The 15,660-nt window shown below is 35.2% G+C and overlaps 2 protein-coding genes across 4 annotated transcripts; one reads left to right on the top strand and one right to left on the bottom strand.

Moving 5' to 3' along the window:
• Window positions 1–1,115: 1,115 nt before the first annotated feature.
• Window positions 1,116–7,926, bottom strand: hgh1 (HGH1 homolog (S. cerevisiae)). The gene is made up of 7 exons (XM_067361748.1): window positions 7,851–7,926; window positions 6,564–7,123; window positions 5,232–5,332; window positions 4,982–5,080; window positions 4,258–4,349; window positions 3,546–3,668; window positions 1,116–2,662 (listed from the first exon to the last, which is right to left on the bottom strand). The coding sequence occupies exons 2-7, from the start codon at window positions 7,103–7,105 to the stop codon at window positions 2,486–2,488; spliced, it is 1,134 nt and encodes a 377-aa protein (XP_067217849.1). The 5' UTR covers window positions 7,106–7,123; window positions 7,851–7,926; the 3' UTR covers window positions 1,116–2,485.
• A 32-nt stretch (window positions 7,927–7,958) lies between these two features.
• On the top strand, window positions 7,959–14,703 carry exosc7 (exosome component 7). Of its 3 annotated transcripts, none has more exons than XM_067361752.1 (8): window positions 7,959–8,124; window positions 8,656–8,757; window positions 8,855–8,949; window positions 12,275–12,440; window positions 12,601–12,671; window positions 12,924–13,042; window positions 13,249–13,404; window positions 14,453–14,577. In XM_067361752.1, exons 1-7 carry the CDS (start codon window positions 8,068–8,070, stop codon window positions 13,392–13,394), a joined length of 756 nt encoding a protein of 251 aa, XP_067217853.1. In that variant the 5' UTR covers window positions 7,959–8,067; the 3' UTR covers window positions 13,395–13,404; window positions 14,453–14,577. The 3 variants fall into 3 exon arrangements, with proteins under 3 accessions (XP_067217853.1, XP_067217851.1, XP_067217852.1); XM_067361750.1 differs by having other exon boundaries at window positions 8,007–8,124; window positions 12,924–13,047; window positions 14,453–14,703; XM_067361751.1 differs by lacking the exon at window positions 7,959–8,124 and adding an exon at window positions 8,199–8,530 and having other exon boundaries at window positions 12,924–13,047; window positions 14,453–14,703.
• Window positions 14,704–15,660: the final 957 nt, after the last annotated feature.

Here is a 15,660-nt window from a genome sequence, read left to right on the forward strand (position 1 = left end):
ACAACGCAACCAAATACAGAAACGTGCAGCAAATACTCACAACGCAGCCAAATACAGAAACGTGCAGCAAATATTCACAACGCAACCAAATACAGAAACGTGCAGCAAATATTCACAACGCAACCAAATACAGAAACGTGCAGCAAATATTTACAACGCAACCAAATACAGAAACGCGCAGCAAATACTCACAACGCAACCAAATACAGAAACGTGCAGCAAATATTCACAACGCAACCAAATACAGAAACGTGCAGCAAATATTTACAACGCAACCAAATACAGAAACGCGCAGCAAATACTCACAACGCAACCAAATACAGAAATGGGCAGCAAATACTCACAACGCAACCAAATACAGAAACGCGCAGCAAATACTCACAACGCAACCAAATACAGAAACGCGCAGCAAATACTCACAACGCAACCAAATACAGAAACGCGCTGCAAATACTCACAACGCAACCAAATACAGAAACGGGCAGCAAATACTCACAACGCAACCAAATACAGAAAAGCGCAGCAAATACTCACAACGCAACCAAATACAGAAACGGGCAGCAAATACTCACAACGCAACCAAATACAGAAACGCGCAGCAAATACTCACAACGCAACCAAATACAGAAACACGCTGCAAATACTCACAACGCAACCAATTCTGTATTTAGCTGGATGTGAGTATTTGCAGTACTTTTTTGCATTTGGTTGCTGTGACGAGCAGGGCGGGGCGAGGGCCATGAGAACGGTGCAAGGGATAATGAGCCTCAGCCACGCGTTGCACCGGGCTTGTATCTCAAGGAGGAGCTCCGAAAGCATAAAAGGGGAGCAACGACAGTGAAGGACGAGAGAGGACTGGGCCTGGATTTAACATTATGTTTTATTATGTTTGTGTGGCTACCATTTTACTTTTGTTGTTTGTTTATGAGTGTTATTAAAGTCTTCTAAACGTTTGCCGGTTCCTGCCTCCTTCTTCCCTTACAAACGAACTGCATTACAGTTGCCTTGCGAGTCATTGCAGCGCATTTGGTTGCATTGTATTTGCAGTGCGTTTCTGTATTTGGCTGCGTTGTATTTGCAGCACATTTCTTTATATGGTTGCGTTGTTAGTATTTGCAGCACATGTAGTCAAGCTGATTTTCTTAATTTGCTGGGTTTTTTTTCTATTTGCATGTGTTTTTCTCAGTTGCAGAGCGTTGAGCTCTCTCAGCCACTGTAAACATCTCTAACATGGCTTATTGTAATACATGTCATCAGAGCATCAAGTGAGCCACTTCTTTTCACCCCTTTCATAGACCATGATAACAACCTCAATGCTTTTAGCAGGTTTAATCAGTCTAAAACATGGTTTGACTTTTCTCTTGCTTTTCTTTTTCATATTTCTGTGGTTTGAAGATGTAAAATTTGACGTCTTCTGTGGAGGATGGTAAGACAACTCAAAATGTGGATGATAACCCAAGTGGACATTTATTTAAGCACTAGTGATATTTTGACTTATTTTAAGTAATTTGTTATTCTTCCTGATTTGCGCCGACCTGCTGTAGAATCGCAGGAGACTGTTTTCAGTGGCGTACATCCATCTGGTTTCTTACAGCTTCCTGGTTAATTCTCTTAACACCTGTTCAACATCTCGTCTCAATACCACCAACATACACGCCGCTCAGCAGAGGGCCTCATCAAACCTGAATATCCACTTTAAAACTCACCAGGCTGTCAGAAGGATTAATATTGCCTCAGGTACCTGTGGGTTTACAGATAAATGACTTTTAATAACATGCCATCAATGACGTAGACTCTTTTCAGTCATATTCTTAATCTATCTTTTCCCAGTTAAAAATGTATTTTCATTTAAACATTTAATCACAAATGATATTTAGTTAAGCAAATGCACCTATGGACCCTTTTCACATTTCCGTGGTTCTCAGAAGTCATAGCATTTTCAAGACTTTCTATGAGAGGGAAAAAATATCTCCAACACCCCATTAGCCATGGTATTAGAAACATGAAAATGATGAAAATTAAAAACATTACTAGGATTTGCGATATAGACTGTGACTGTGAAAAAGCCTCATCACAGTCCATGAAAAGGGTCTCCTTTAGCTAGAAAATCTAGTACCTTTTGTAACAAAAAATGGCAACCCGCTGATGCTAATTTAGGTGGATGAACACCCAGATTGGACCAGTGTGGACAAGCAGCAAACCACATTGTAGATGTAGATGTTAACATGGTGTGACCTGGTCATTCTACCTTGTATCTTCACGAAGATGGGTTACCAGGTCTCCACCTGCTAGTCAACAACATAAACCTGCTTCGAATGGATAGAAACCAACTGTTATCCCAAAACCAGGTTTATGCATTTATAATCAAACCAAAGACATTACAACATTTTCTGTCCATCATGATCCTCAGGTGTTAGTGGTTTTGCAGAGCCGTTTATTCAATGATGTTGTAAGAAGTAAACATTAGTTTGTGTTTGATGTCCATTTATCTCTCCAGGCCCTCTGGAGATTCATTTGGTTTCTTCTCGGATTCCTGTTTGTCCTTTTCCATTTGTTCTTGCTCTTTGGCGTCCAGTTCTTTCAGTTTTTCCTCCACGTCTTTGGGAATCTCCACCTCCATCAGATTCTCCATTCCCTCCTCCGGCTCGTCTCCAATCAAAACCTTAATCAAAGACACACAAAATTGCACATGAAACACTAATGGACCCGAATACGTTCCGTCAGAGTCGCAAATCGAGAGAAAAGTGGTAATGATGCAGGTCGGGAACTAATGAGATGCCAGACAGCCCTTCAGTTTTACTGTCATTCCAAAGCACCAATTTCGGGAACCCGACAACATGGAAAAACTTTAGTAACATGATAGCTGTTAAATTCGTGTTAGTTAGAAACTGCTGCATTATGAAAAAGCGCCCATTAATCCTGGATAAATATTAGCCTCGTTCTGCGCTTGGCATATTAGCTGTTTTATTGATGCTAATTAAAATGGTTGGGTTGAGGCAAATGGCCGAACCGCTGCTTCTGGCCTGGAGTTCAAAAGGGATCTCCCAGACGTTATGGAGAATATCATGCTTTTAATAGGAGACCCTGTGACATCTTTTCCATGGGGCTGTACCCAAATATACGCCTGCCACGGTGCAAGGAACAGGCTTTTTCCACCAAATTAGTGTCTCCTGCTTTTTTCGACCAAGCTCATAAATTCTGGTTTTGGAGAACTGAAACTGATCTGCATACTGTCTGGGGTCTTCCAAAGCACAACAATCCACATCCACAGAAAATGTTGCATGCAACGATCTTGCAAAAGTGATGCAACAGAGATGCAATAGCAGGGTCGGCACCATGGGGGGGGCATGAGGGAGTGTTGCCCCCTCATCTGGACTATCCTATCAAGTCAATTAAAATGGATTTTAATTATAAAATAGAGAATTTTAAAGGCATTAACATTAGACTACTATACCAACATTTTAGTTGAGGACAGTCTGTTTCACAAAGTCACATTATGATTGGCACAATTGACACAGAAACTTCCCGCACCACCTTTACTATACCTGGACGAGTTTCTCACAGGCTGAAATCACATGCGGATCTTTCTCCCAATTGTGAAACTCCCTCATGATGGGATAAACGTTCTTGTTCTTCATTATCTGTCGGCCCACTTTAGTAGCTGTAAGCTGAATGCAAACAGATCATTAAGAAACGGAACTGCAGGACAGACAAACCAACAAACAAGAGGAAAATATAGTGATTATACACTACCGTTCAAAGGTTTGAGGTCAGTAAGATTTGTTCAGCATGACCCATTAAATTTATTAAAACTGTCAGTAAAGACTTTTATAATGTTACAAAGGTTCTATTGATATTTCTTTTCATCAAAAATCCTGAAAAAATGTATCATGATTTCCACAAAAATGTGAAGCAGCACATCTGTTTTCAACATTGATAATAATATGTTTCTTGAGCAGCAAATCAGCATATTAGAATGATTTCTGAAGGATCATGTGACACTGAAGACTGGAGTATAGATGCTGAAACTTCAGCTTTGATCACAGAAATAAATGACATTTTAAAATATATTACAATAGAACACAGGTATTTTAAATTGTAATAATATTTCACAATATTACTGTGTTTTTGATCAAATAAAGATCTTAAGATCTAAGACTTCTTTCCAAAACATTTGAAACAGTAGTGTATGTCAATTTCTTAAAAACAGGCAAATGATAGATTTAATAGATGAAAGATTTGAGATGTGGTTCTTACGAGAATGAGGGTTTCCAAGAGCATTTTGCGGATATCAGGATCTTCTTCTCTCTTTTTATCCTCCGGCAGGTACTGCAAATCCACCGGCAAACCTGTAAATACAGATATAGAGTTACATGAAAAAATATGTTAAAGGTGTATAATTGTTTTGCTGTTAAAATAGTGCCAACTTCACTACTTCACCTTCAAAACACTTTCTGAAGTAAAAATGGAAAGTATGAGCAATAAGAATAGTGATGCTTGGCACTTATTTATTCCAAACGTACTACAAATTAAATGATAGTGATACAGACCATGAAAGCATTTCAGAATATAAGGTCATATAAGGTCAATTATTAACCAGGAATGTTCCTCTCCTTTATGCAATCTGCTTATTAGCTATTTTGGTCAGAAAGCACAGTGCATTAAGAGGAGAATATGGTATTTATATACATTTCAAACAGCTTTTATGAAACCGCAAACTTTGAACTAAGATTCTCACTAAGCAATTTCACAATTTTCTGCTGTAATGGCAGTATTTCCATTCTGTTCATCTCATTTTCCTTACACATGTTGTTGGAAATACAATAAACGTTCAACCTGTGTGTGTATCATCAAAATGAGTAAACACCGCCATCTATAGGACAAGCGAGATTATAGCAACAACAGTCAAAGAAAACTAAACTACTAACAAAAAGCATATGAAGTACTTGGATTTGTAGGGTTTAAATCTGCAAAGCATCACCTTCATTCTCTTCTTCGGAGAGCTCCTCTGGTCCAGCCAATGGTAATAAAAGAAAAGGTAAAATATCCACCGCATCACTAAGCAACCACTCATGATGGGCTGTAAGGACAAAAATGCATATCTAATGAGAATTAAATGCACTAATTTTGCATTGACTTGCCTTTCAATAATCAAACTGCATGCTCTTTACATGTATTTCTTCAGCAGACACTTTGTCCACAGATTACTGAGCCAAGCACAGGTGTTTTACCGTAGTCAAAGCAGCAGTTTCTGAGCGTTCCCACCACCCCTCCTCTCCTGGTGGTCGATTGCTCGTACTGTGTGTATGGCAGGAGCCTCTGAATCACACACCTGTACAAACACACGGCAAACACTCAGGACCGAACATTTAACCAGTGTCTTACTGTCTAGTACTACGGTATTACCATGTTTTTTTTATCTGTACCATGATAATATCATGTCTTTTTTACATGAACTATGGTAATATCATAGTTTGTTTCCCCCCATACCATGATAATACATTTTTTTAAATATGTACTATGGTAAAGTAATATATTTTTTAACCCATACTATGACAATTCCATGTTTTGACATGTACTATGGTAATATCATGTATTTTTTTTACTCCTACCATGATAATACCATGTTTTTGGATATCTCCCATGGTAATATCATAGTTTTTTTCAACTTTACCATAATAATACCATGTTTACACATACTATGGTAATATCATAGTTTTTCCCCTGTACCATGATAATACAACATTTTTAAATGTTATATGATAATATCATGCATTTTTAAACCATGCCATAATAATACCATGATTTTAAACATGTACCATGGTAATATCATATAGGTTTTTACTCCTACCATAATAATACCATGTTTTTGAACATGTGCTATGGTGATATCATATAATTTTTTTACTCCTACCATAATAATACCATATTTTTGAACATGTACTATGGTGATATTTTTTTTTTACTCCTACCATAATAATACCATGTTTTTTAACATGTGCTATGGTGATATCATATATTTTTTTACTCTTACCATAATAATACCATGTTTTTGAACATGAACTATGGTGATATCATATATTTTTTTACTCTTACCATAATAATACCATGTTTTTGAACATGAACTATGGTGATATCATATATTTTTTTACTCTTACCATAATAATACCATGTTTTTGAACATGAACTATGGTGATATCATATATTTTTTTACTCTTACCATAATAATACCATGTTTTTTAACATGTACTATGGTGATATCATATTTTTTTCCCTCCTACCATAATAATACCATGTTTTTCAACATATAATACAGTAATATCATATATTTTTATTCCTACATTAATAATAACATGTTAATGTTTTAACATGTAATATCTTTTTTTTTTTACTCTCTCCATGATAATACCATGTTTTTGGACATGTACTTTTGTCATGTTTTGTTTGACAATATATAATACCATGGTTTTGGAAATATGATAATACAGTGTTTTAGTATGTAATCACTCTGTACCATGGTATTACTACCACCAGTGTACCGCAGTACTGCTGTAGTGCTGTACCTGTCCTTGTCCAGAATGAAGTGTCGTGCCTCGGGCAGCTGTGTGAGGTTGGACAGCAGGGGTCCCAGATAGTGTAGTGAAGCTTTCTTATTGAAACCCTCCGTGCAGAAGATTTCCACCACTCTGTCCAGCCCGATGTTCTGCTCCTGCAGAGCTCTGAACACCTCTTTGCACGTCCGCTCGTGCCGGCTCAGGTTACTGAGGATGGTGCAGATCCGATCCGCAAACACGTACTCCGGGTCCAGTAGTTTCGGAAGCAGTTTGGCCAGTATGTCAGTCTCTTTGATCAAAGGCTGGTGAAGAGTCTCGTCCGCTGAGAGGTTGATCAGGGCGTGGAAACAGTCCTTGACGATGGCGATGGAGGGGTCGCAGGTTAGAGTCACCAGCGCTTTGAGGAAGTCTGGCTTGGACTGAAGGTATCGGCATCCGTCCCGGTTTCCCGTGAGGCCCAGGACGTATTCCGAGGCCCGACCTTTGACATCAGCTCTCATCTCCAGAGTGAGGAATGACAGCAGTTCTTCAGCTTCACCGTCACTAAGCATCTTGGCTCTTGGCTCAGTCTGTTGACAGACTCAAAGTTTATTCCTGATTTTTTTTTTCCTTTTAGTCAAACATCAAATGAAAACAGACAGTTCAAGCACTAGCTTAATAATAATATCAGAATAAAAATAATATAAATAATAAAATAAATAATTTAAAAGATAAAATTTAAAACTTTTATTTTTCTAAAATGTTCTACATTTCTAAATTTTAGTCTTTCATCCAATATTTTATTTAATTTCACCTCCATTTCAATAAATATTATTATTATTATTATTTAATTTCAGTATTACTCAACAATACCAACACTGGTTCCAGGCCTGGAAAAATATTACCAGACAGCTATAAATCACAAAAAAAACTTAAATACAAAAATAAATACAAAAAAAAAATACAAAATAAGAAAAAAATAAATAAGAATTAGCTTAAAATTGTCATCTAAAAACTAATTGTCTTAGTATATATTACATGCCATGTCATTACCATCACTGTATCATGGTACCACAGTACAGTTTTTATAAGTAACGTTAGTCAGATTATTATTATGATTGTGCAATATCACAGTAGTGCAAAATTATAATCATAACAACCGATGGCTATGTTTACAGTACACTAATGAATACGCAAAACCAAAAAAAAAAAAAGACCTATCATCGATATTTAGCTGTATAGAGCGCAGAAAATATGTGATAAAAACTAATAATGTTATTTAAATTTTTATAACTTGATTAAATAGAATATATTTACCACGTTCGCGGTATACAGAACACATGTGCGTTGATCGCAGTTCCTGCTGAAGGATTTTTTTTTTCCTGCTGAAGGAATTGACATATTCCTCATCCAATCAATTACGCACATTTTTTACGAACTGGCATATGATTGGTTGGTTAACTCCAGGCTCCGCCTTCGCTGCGCGCTCCTCGCGCTTTGTGATGACGCAAATTATCCTGCGTGTGTTCGAAACATGGCAGCAGTTCAAGTGAGCGAAGCCGAGAAGGTTTATCTTATGCATGGAGTTCGAGTAAGTGTAATAATTTATCATTTATATATAATTAACGTTCAGTTAATATACGAAAAAGAATTTGTAAATCGAAAAGAAGCCTCTAACGTGTATTGTGATGTGGTCTGTTTTTGTTTTAACCTCATGCTGTGTTGGGACTGACTATATTGTATTTATTTTTGTGGTTCTAGATGTATCAATAATAGATAAAACATGGCAATAATATACACTTTGATTCTAGCCTTTAACTTTAACTTCTGTTTGTGTCACTGACATAAACAAACCCCACTGACAGCTCTTAAATGTAATTGTATATACAGTTCAATAAAGCAAATGAAAATAAAGAGCTGACAGGAGTGAACAACTACAACATCTGTGGTCTCTATTACTCTGAGACCCCAAACATCTGTCATTGAACATGTTTGAAGTATGTTATTCACCTAAAATTCAGTATATAATGAGATTTGGAAACATCATGAGGCCTCATCCTAATACTTGATTATTAATACCTCGAGCAGAACATGAGGGTTTAATTGTGGATATTGTTGACAGGATGGCATAAGATTGGACGGACGAAAATGTGAAGACTACAGACACATGGAGATCGAGACGGATGTGGTGTCAAACACTGATGGATCTGCTAAAATCAGTCTTGTAAGCTGATTTAAACAGTCTTATGTTAATATCAAACATGTGGTGTCAGGACTTGCCAGTGTTTGTTAGTGATGCAGTGTGTTGTTGTGTTTGACAGGGTCACACAGATGTTCTCGTAGGAGTGAAGGCAGAGATTGGTAAACCCAAACCCACAGTACCGGATGAAGGTTATCTGGAGTTTTTTGTGGACTGGTGAGTGTTTAAAGAACATCATATTTATAGATGCATCCTGTATCACTATAAAGACATCAAGCGTCCCTCACTACAGACACTGTAAATCACTAACAGCTCCACCAATAAGACTTTTAAAAACCTTATTAAGAACAATAGAACATGATGACATTTGAGAACATGTACAGTACAGTCCAAAAGTTTGGAACCACTAAGATTTTTAATGTTTTTAAAAGAAGTTTCGTCTGCTCACCAAGGCTACATTTATTTAATTAAAAATACAGTAAAAAACAGTAATATTGTGAAATATTATTACAATTTAAAATAACTGTTTTCTATTTGAATATATTTCACAAAGTAATTTATTCCTGTGATGCAAAGCTGAATTTTCAGCACCATTACTCCAGTCTTCAGTGTCACATGATCCTTCAGAAATCATTCTAATATGCTGATCTGCTGCTCAAGAAACATTTTATGTGTACAATTGTACAAAATATTTGTGTACAGTATTTTTTTCAGGATTATTTGATGAATAGAAAGTTCAAAAGAACAGTGTTTATCTGAAATCTAATCTTTTGTAACATTATAAATGTCTTTACTGCCACTTTTGATTGATTTAATGCATCCTTGCTGAATAAAAGTATTAATTTCTTTAATTTCTTTTCAAAAAAATAAAAATCAAAATTCTTACTGACCCCAAACTTTTGAACGGTAGTGTATAATGCTACAGAAGCTTTGTATTTCAGATTAAAAATAAGTACACAACTGTTTTCAACATTGAAAATAATCATAAATGTTTCTTGAGCAGCAAATCAGCATATTAGAATAATTTCTGAATGATCATGTGACACTGAAGACTGGAGTAACGATGCTGAAAATTCAGCTTTGCATCACAGGAATAAATTACTTTGTCAAATATATTTAAATAGAAAACGTAATTTTAAATTGTAATAATATTTCACAATATTACTGTTTTTTTACTGTATTTTTAATTAACAGTAAAAAAACAGTTGTGTACTTTTTTTTTTTTTCAGGATTCCTTGATGAATAGAAAGTTCAAAAGAACAGCATTTATCTGAAATACAAAGCTTCTGTAGCATTATACACTACCGTTCAAAAGTTTGGGGTCAGTAAGAATTTTGATTTTTATTTTTTTGAAAAGAAATTAAAGAAATTAATACTTTTATTCAGCAAGGATGCATTAAATCAATCAAAAGTGGCAGTAAAGACATTTATAATGTTACAAAAGATTAGATTTCAGATAAACACTGTTCTTTTGAACTTTCTATTCATCAAATAATCCTGAAAAAAATACTGTACACAAATATTTTGTACAATTGTACACATTAAATGTTTCTTGAGCAGCAGATCAGCATATTAGAATGATTTCTGAAGGATCATGTGACACTGAAGACTGGAGTAATGATGCTGAAAATTCAGCTTTGCATCACAGGAATAAATTACTTTGTGAAATATATTCAAATAGAAAACAGTTATTTTAAATTGTAATAATATTTCACAATATTACTGTTTTTACTGTATTCTTAATTAAATAAATGTAGCCTTGGTGAGCAGACGAAACTTCTTTTAAAAACATTAAAAATCTTGGTGGTTCCAAACTTTTGGACTGTACTGTAAGTTTATATGAATATAAGTTTATAATATAGTTTACATGTAAGTTTACATGAATAGTGGGAGCTCTACTTTTTTGGTATTATTATTTATATGCTATTGTATTTATTAATAATTTGATATATATTATTATATTGATTATGTAATGTATTATTTTTATATTTTCAGTTTTAGTTTTAGCTTAAGTTTTAGTAGTTTATTATGTGCCTTTTTTCATCTGTATTAGTTTTTTAATATATGTTTCTATTTGGCTTTCAATTATTTTAATTTTTTTAGTGTTAGATTTTGTCATTTTAACACTTCATCTTAAAATTATTTTATGTTGCCAAAGGCAACATTTAATTTTTTATTTTATTTTTTTAATTTCTAAAGTTTGTTCTTCATCCAATGTTTATATTTTATTTTATTTTATTTCAGCTTTATTTCAATCAACAGTTTTTGTTTGCTTGTTTGTTTTAATTTTAGTATTAGTCAACAATGATAACAGTGGTTCCAGGTCTGGAAAAGTCAAGGAAATTAGTGAATAATATATATATATAATATATACATACAGTACAGTCCAAAAGTTTGGAACCACCAAGATTTTTAATGTTTTTAAAAGAAGTTTCGTCTGCTCACCAAGGCTACATTTATTTAATTAAAAATACAGTAAAAAAAAAACAGTAATATTGTGAAATATTATTACAATTTAAAATAACTGTGTACTATTTAAATATGTTTGACAAAGTAATTTATTCCTGTGATGCAAAGCTGAATTTTCAGCATCGTTACTTCAGTGTTCAGTGTCACATGATCATTCAGAAATTATTCTAATGCTGATTTGCTGCTCAATAAACATTTATGATTATTTTCAATGTTGAAAACAGTTGTGTACTTTTTTTCAGGATTCTTTGATGAATAGAAAGTTCAAAAGAACAGCATTTATCTGAAATACAAAGCTTCTGTAGCATTATACACTACCGTTCAAAAGTTTGGGGTCAGTAAGAATTTTTATTTATTTTTTTTTTTTTTTAAAGAAATTAAAGAAATTAATACTTTTATTAAGCAAGGATGCATTAAATCAATCAAAAGTGGCAGTAAAGACATTTATAATGTAACAAAAGATTAGATTTCAGATAAACACTGTTCTTTTGAACTTTCTATTCATCAAATAATCCTGAAAAAAATACTGTACACAAATATTTTGTACAATTGTACACATAAAATGTTTCTTGAGCAGCGGATCAGCATATTAGAATGATTTCTGAAGGATCATGTGACACTGAAAACTGGAGTAATGATGCTGAAAATTCAGCTTTGCATCACAGGAATAAATTACTTTGTGAAATATATTCAAATAGAAAACAGTTATTTTAAATTGTAATAATATTTCACAATATTACTGTTTTTACTGTATTTTCAATTAAATAAATGTAGCCTTGGTGTTAAAAAGTTATAAATATAAATTCAAGGATTAATGAATGAGATACAGCACAATTAATAAGACAGTATTCAATTTATGAAACAGCTTATGACATACAGTATGTGTAGAGGTATTATAGTGGGAGCTGTAATTGACCAGGGCTGGTACTTCAGTGTATAAATATGCAAATTAGCAGTGAATATCCACAGATGATGTGTTTATGCGTCCATGATCTGCATGATAATGAGTCACAGTCTCATCAGTTTTCTCACTTTCCTGATGTGTATTAAATGCCTGACATTTGTTTTTCAGCTCAGCAAATGCCACTCCGGAGTTTGAGGGGCGTGGAGGGGAGGAGCTGGGGGTGGAGCTTAGTAACATACTCTATAAAGTGTTCAACAACAGGCACAGCGTGGACCTGCGTTCCCTCTGCATCTGCCCGGGAGAGAACTGCTGGGTGCTGTATGTGGACGTGCTGGTGAGTGAACCACTTGTCAAAGTCGAAGATCGAAGTCATGCAGCACCCTGATATACACTTCTCAGGATGTGAATGATGAATTGAATATTCACATTAAATACCATGCAATAGTGTGACTATATGCTGTTGGTATATTCTTCATGCATGATTGTCTCGACAGCTGCTGCAGTGCGACGGAAACCTGTTTGACGCCATTTCCATCGCAATCAAAGCTGCTCTGTTTAACACGCGGTGAGTTACTGTGCCTTTCCCATCAGAACTGTCAGGTTTCCATCAGGAAATGTTACAACTGGGTGTTGTTTTATTATTATTTATATACTGTTTTGAATGAGTTTTTATTTGTATATTTTCAGTTGTCATTTTAAATTTAGTTTATGTTTTAGTATTAGTTTTGTGTTATGGTGCTTGAAATTCACTGGTTGAATGATGTGAGAACCCTGAATGAGTTACGAGAAACTTAAGCACATCCCTTTTCCGAAACAGAATTCCCAAAGTGCGCATATCTGAGGATGAGGAGGGCGGGAAAGAGATTGAACTGTCAGACGACCCATACGATTGCATGCGGCTCAATGTGGAGAATGTGCCGTGTATCGTAACCCTGTGTAAGGTACAGCAAAGCCTGGGCCATTACCCACAATGCACCACACACAATGATAACTGCTTTAGTATGCTTTTAAATCACTCTTGCTGCACTTTGATGTCATGCACTGGTCAGTTTGTGCAGCGCCGCTTCAAGTCGAACACATCTATTCAGTTATGTGTTTATGTAACTTTTTTTATATTGAATGTCTGTGTTTGTGCCTTTCAGATTGGTCACAGACACGTGGTGGACGCCACACTACTGGAAAAGGCCTGTTCTGTGGCCAGTCTCCTGATTTCAGTCACACACAAAGGAATGGTCACATGTGTCAGGAAGATGGGAAGGGGAAGTCTGGACCCCGAGAGCATCTTTGAGATGACAGAGGTCAGATTATTTTTTTCCACAGTAGTTTTAAACTTTCTTGATAATGTTATTAGTGGCGTTTGATAAGGCATCACTTTTACTCCTACTTAGAATGAGGATTTTGTTCAAATCCCAAAGCCTGACATAGGAAATAATTGTCAGAAAAAATTTATTTTTTGAAATAGAATAGTTTATTGAAACTTTAGGCAAAATATACAACAAAAACTTAGAGTTTGCATATTTGTTTTTATGTTGAGTATCGTTAAAAGTATTATTCATAAGACTTTTATGGCTCATATAGTATGATATAGTGAGAATATGGAGGGGAAAAAATGTCAGTTTTATTCAGAGGCCCAAACTGAGCAAAAATATGGCCAAAAAGTAACATTTAATTCTGATAGCTTGTAATGTAAATCAGTGAGATCTTTATAACAGAGACTACTTACATAAATGCATATAAATATCAGTTGTCTCTATATATCTTTCAATATTATGTCAAAGTAAGTTAGTTTATGAACAAAGCTCTGTAGTTTTTATTTTGGGGGGCAAAACTTGATGCGTTTTAGTAAAATTATGATTGAGAGAAACAGATGTTCTTCAAAAGCCTGATGGATTATATTTAATACACTTTAACATGAGTTTTCTCTCATGTTAAAGTTATTCTTACGTTTACTTTATAAAAACCAGTAAAGATTTAACAGCAAAAAGAAGAGCTGAAGGTGGACGTTTTTACAGTTACTAAAATCATGTGAACTATCGATCAGACGACAGAAGGCATGTAGATTATGTACAGCAGGTTTTCAAGCAAAGAAATGTGTGTATCATATATGATACAGTAGGCTTTACAGGGTTAAACTTTGGCACCTACACACTGGAGTTTATATTACCTTATATTAGGGGACTTCCTTCAGCTCGTGTTGTTTATATGCGCAATATCCATCAGACAGCCAGTGAACAGACAGTCTGAGCACGTCCAGTGCTTTAACAACTACAGCTTTTATTTTTGCACACTTTCACTTTTATAAACTCACTGATTAAAGAGTTTATATTCACTGTTGTGGTGTTGTAGGCTGGGAAGCGTGTGGGAAAGACTCTTCATGCTCCGCTCATGGAACTGCTGCAGAAAGAAGAAAGTCTTGGCAAGAAACGACAGAAAGTTGGATTCCTTGGATAGCTGTTTTTGTACTTTTCTTTGTTGTTGTTGTTGTTTGTTTTTCAAATAAATGAGTTAAGTTTCCTATGACGTTCGTCATGTCTTGCTTAATAACTTCAGCTAATGGAATCCTCTAATGCGAGGTTATATAACGTTGCTGTTTTTGTTTTGTTCATTTTTCCAGCTGTCTGAACTGGTTTGAACAGTGCTTTTAACAGATGACTCAATGCAAAATGTTTCTTCACTCAAATCCAATTTTTTCCTTATAAATCTGGGCAGTTTTTAGTGGATTTCAAGCATTTGAGTCTTTTTAATACTTGAATTTAGTAGATGAGTAGAACAGAATGGTTAAAGTTGTTGCGTGTTGGTGATTTTTTTTTTTTTGTCCCAGAGCAGAAGGATATTTTTGTTTTAAATGCAAATGTTAGGAAAAAATGTGTTGGCATGAAAACGAAAGTTGCGATAGTCTTTTCTTCCTATTGTGACGTATATCTGAGTGAAACAGCTTCTGGAACCAGATCATATGTAGGGTGGGGCTTGAATTTGTCCTTGGGGAATTGATTGGATGGTTGTGGTTTGCTATTGGTGGATCTCATCTGAGTGACAGGTTGCCCCGCCCTCGCCATCAGAGAAGAGAAGAGATGTCACTGCAAGAGGGAGGGGAAGTTATTTAATAATGATGTGCACACATTAATCATTTATAATAAATACTGCAATATTCCATTATTAAAAAACAAGTATTGTCCATTTTGATTTCATGGTGACTTTAAAGATTCACAGACTTGTGTAAGTTGACAGGTGCTGGAGTCCAGCACAGACGGACGTTTCTTCTGCCACGTGTCATCTGAGGAAGATCTGAGCGCTCAGGCCCTCCAGACAACTGCTGTGATCCTGGATATATTCCATCCCATAATAGCTTTGCTTCTTCCTCTGGAACAATGAATCCAAAACAAACTGCAGCTATCACTGCATAGATAACAATTCATACACCAGAAGTATGCATGATGGGAAAAGTGTCCTGAGGAGACCTTAAATTCTCCGGGACTCTGAATGTGAACCTGCTCTTCTGTGCGAGGCATCCTAAATATGGATCCTATTTTATAATCTGCAATATAAGTATATAA

This window comes from Chanodichthys erythropterus, chromosome 15, assembly GCF_024489055.1.
Source record: "Chanodichthys erythropterus isolate Z2021 chromosome 15, ASM2448905v1, whole genome shotgun sequence".
NCBI classification, from domain to species: domain Eukaryota; kingdom Metazoa; phylum Chordata; class Actinopteri; order Cypriniformes; family Xenocyprididae; genus Chanodichthys; species Chanodichthys erythropterus.

What these genes read in the sequence shown, in the direction of transcription:
- hgh1 (XM_067361748.1), bottom strand. Translation starts at nt 7,105, where the DNA reads ATGCTTAGTGACGGTGAAGCTGAAGAACTGCTGTCATTCCTCACTCTG. An exon ending in AAACTGCTGCTTTGACTACG is followed by an intron (nt 5,081 to 5,231) that starts GTAAAACACCTG and finishes TTGTCCTTACAG; the next exon opens with CCCATCATGAGTGGTTGCTT. An exon ending in CCTGTGAGAAACTCGTCCAG is followed by an intron (nt 2,663 to 3,545) that starts GTATAGTAAAGG and finishes TCTTTGATTAAG; the next exon opens with GTTTTGATTGGAGACGAGCC.
- exosc7 (XM_067361750.1), top strand. Translation starts at nt 8,068, where the DNA reads ATGGCAGCAGTTCAAGTGAGCGAAGCCGAGAAGGTTTATCTTATGCAT. An exon ending in ATCTTATGCATGGAGTTCGA is followed by an intron (nt 8,125 to 8,655) that starts GTAAGTGTAATA and finishes TATTGTTGACAG; the next exon opens with GATGGCATAAGATTGGACGG. An exon ending in GTATCGTAACCCTGTGTAAG is followed by an intron (nt 13,048 to 13,248) that starts GTACAGCAAAGC and finishes TGTGCCTTTCAG; the next exon opens with ATTGGTCACAGACACGTGGT.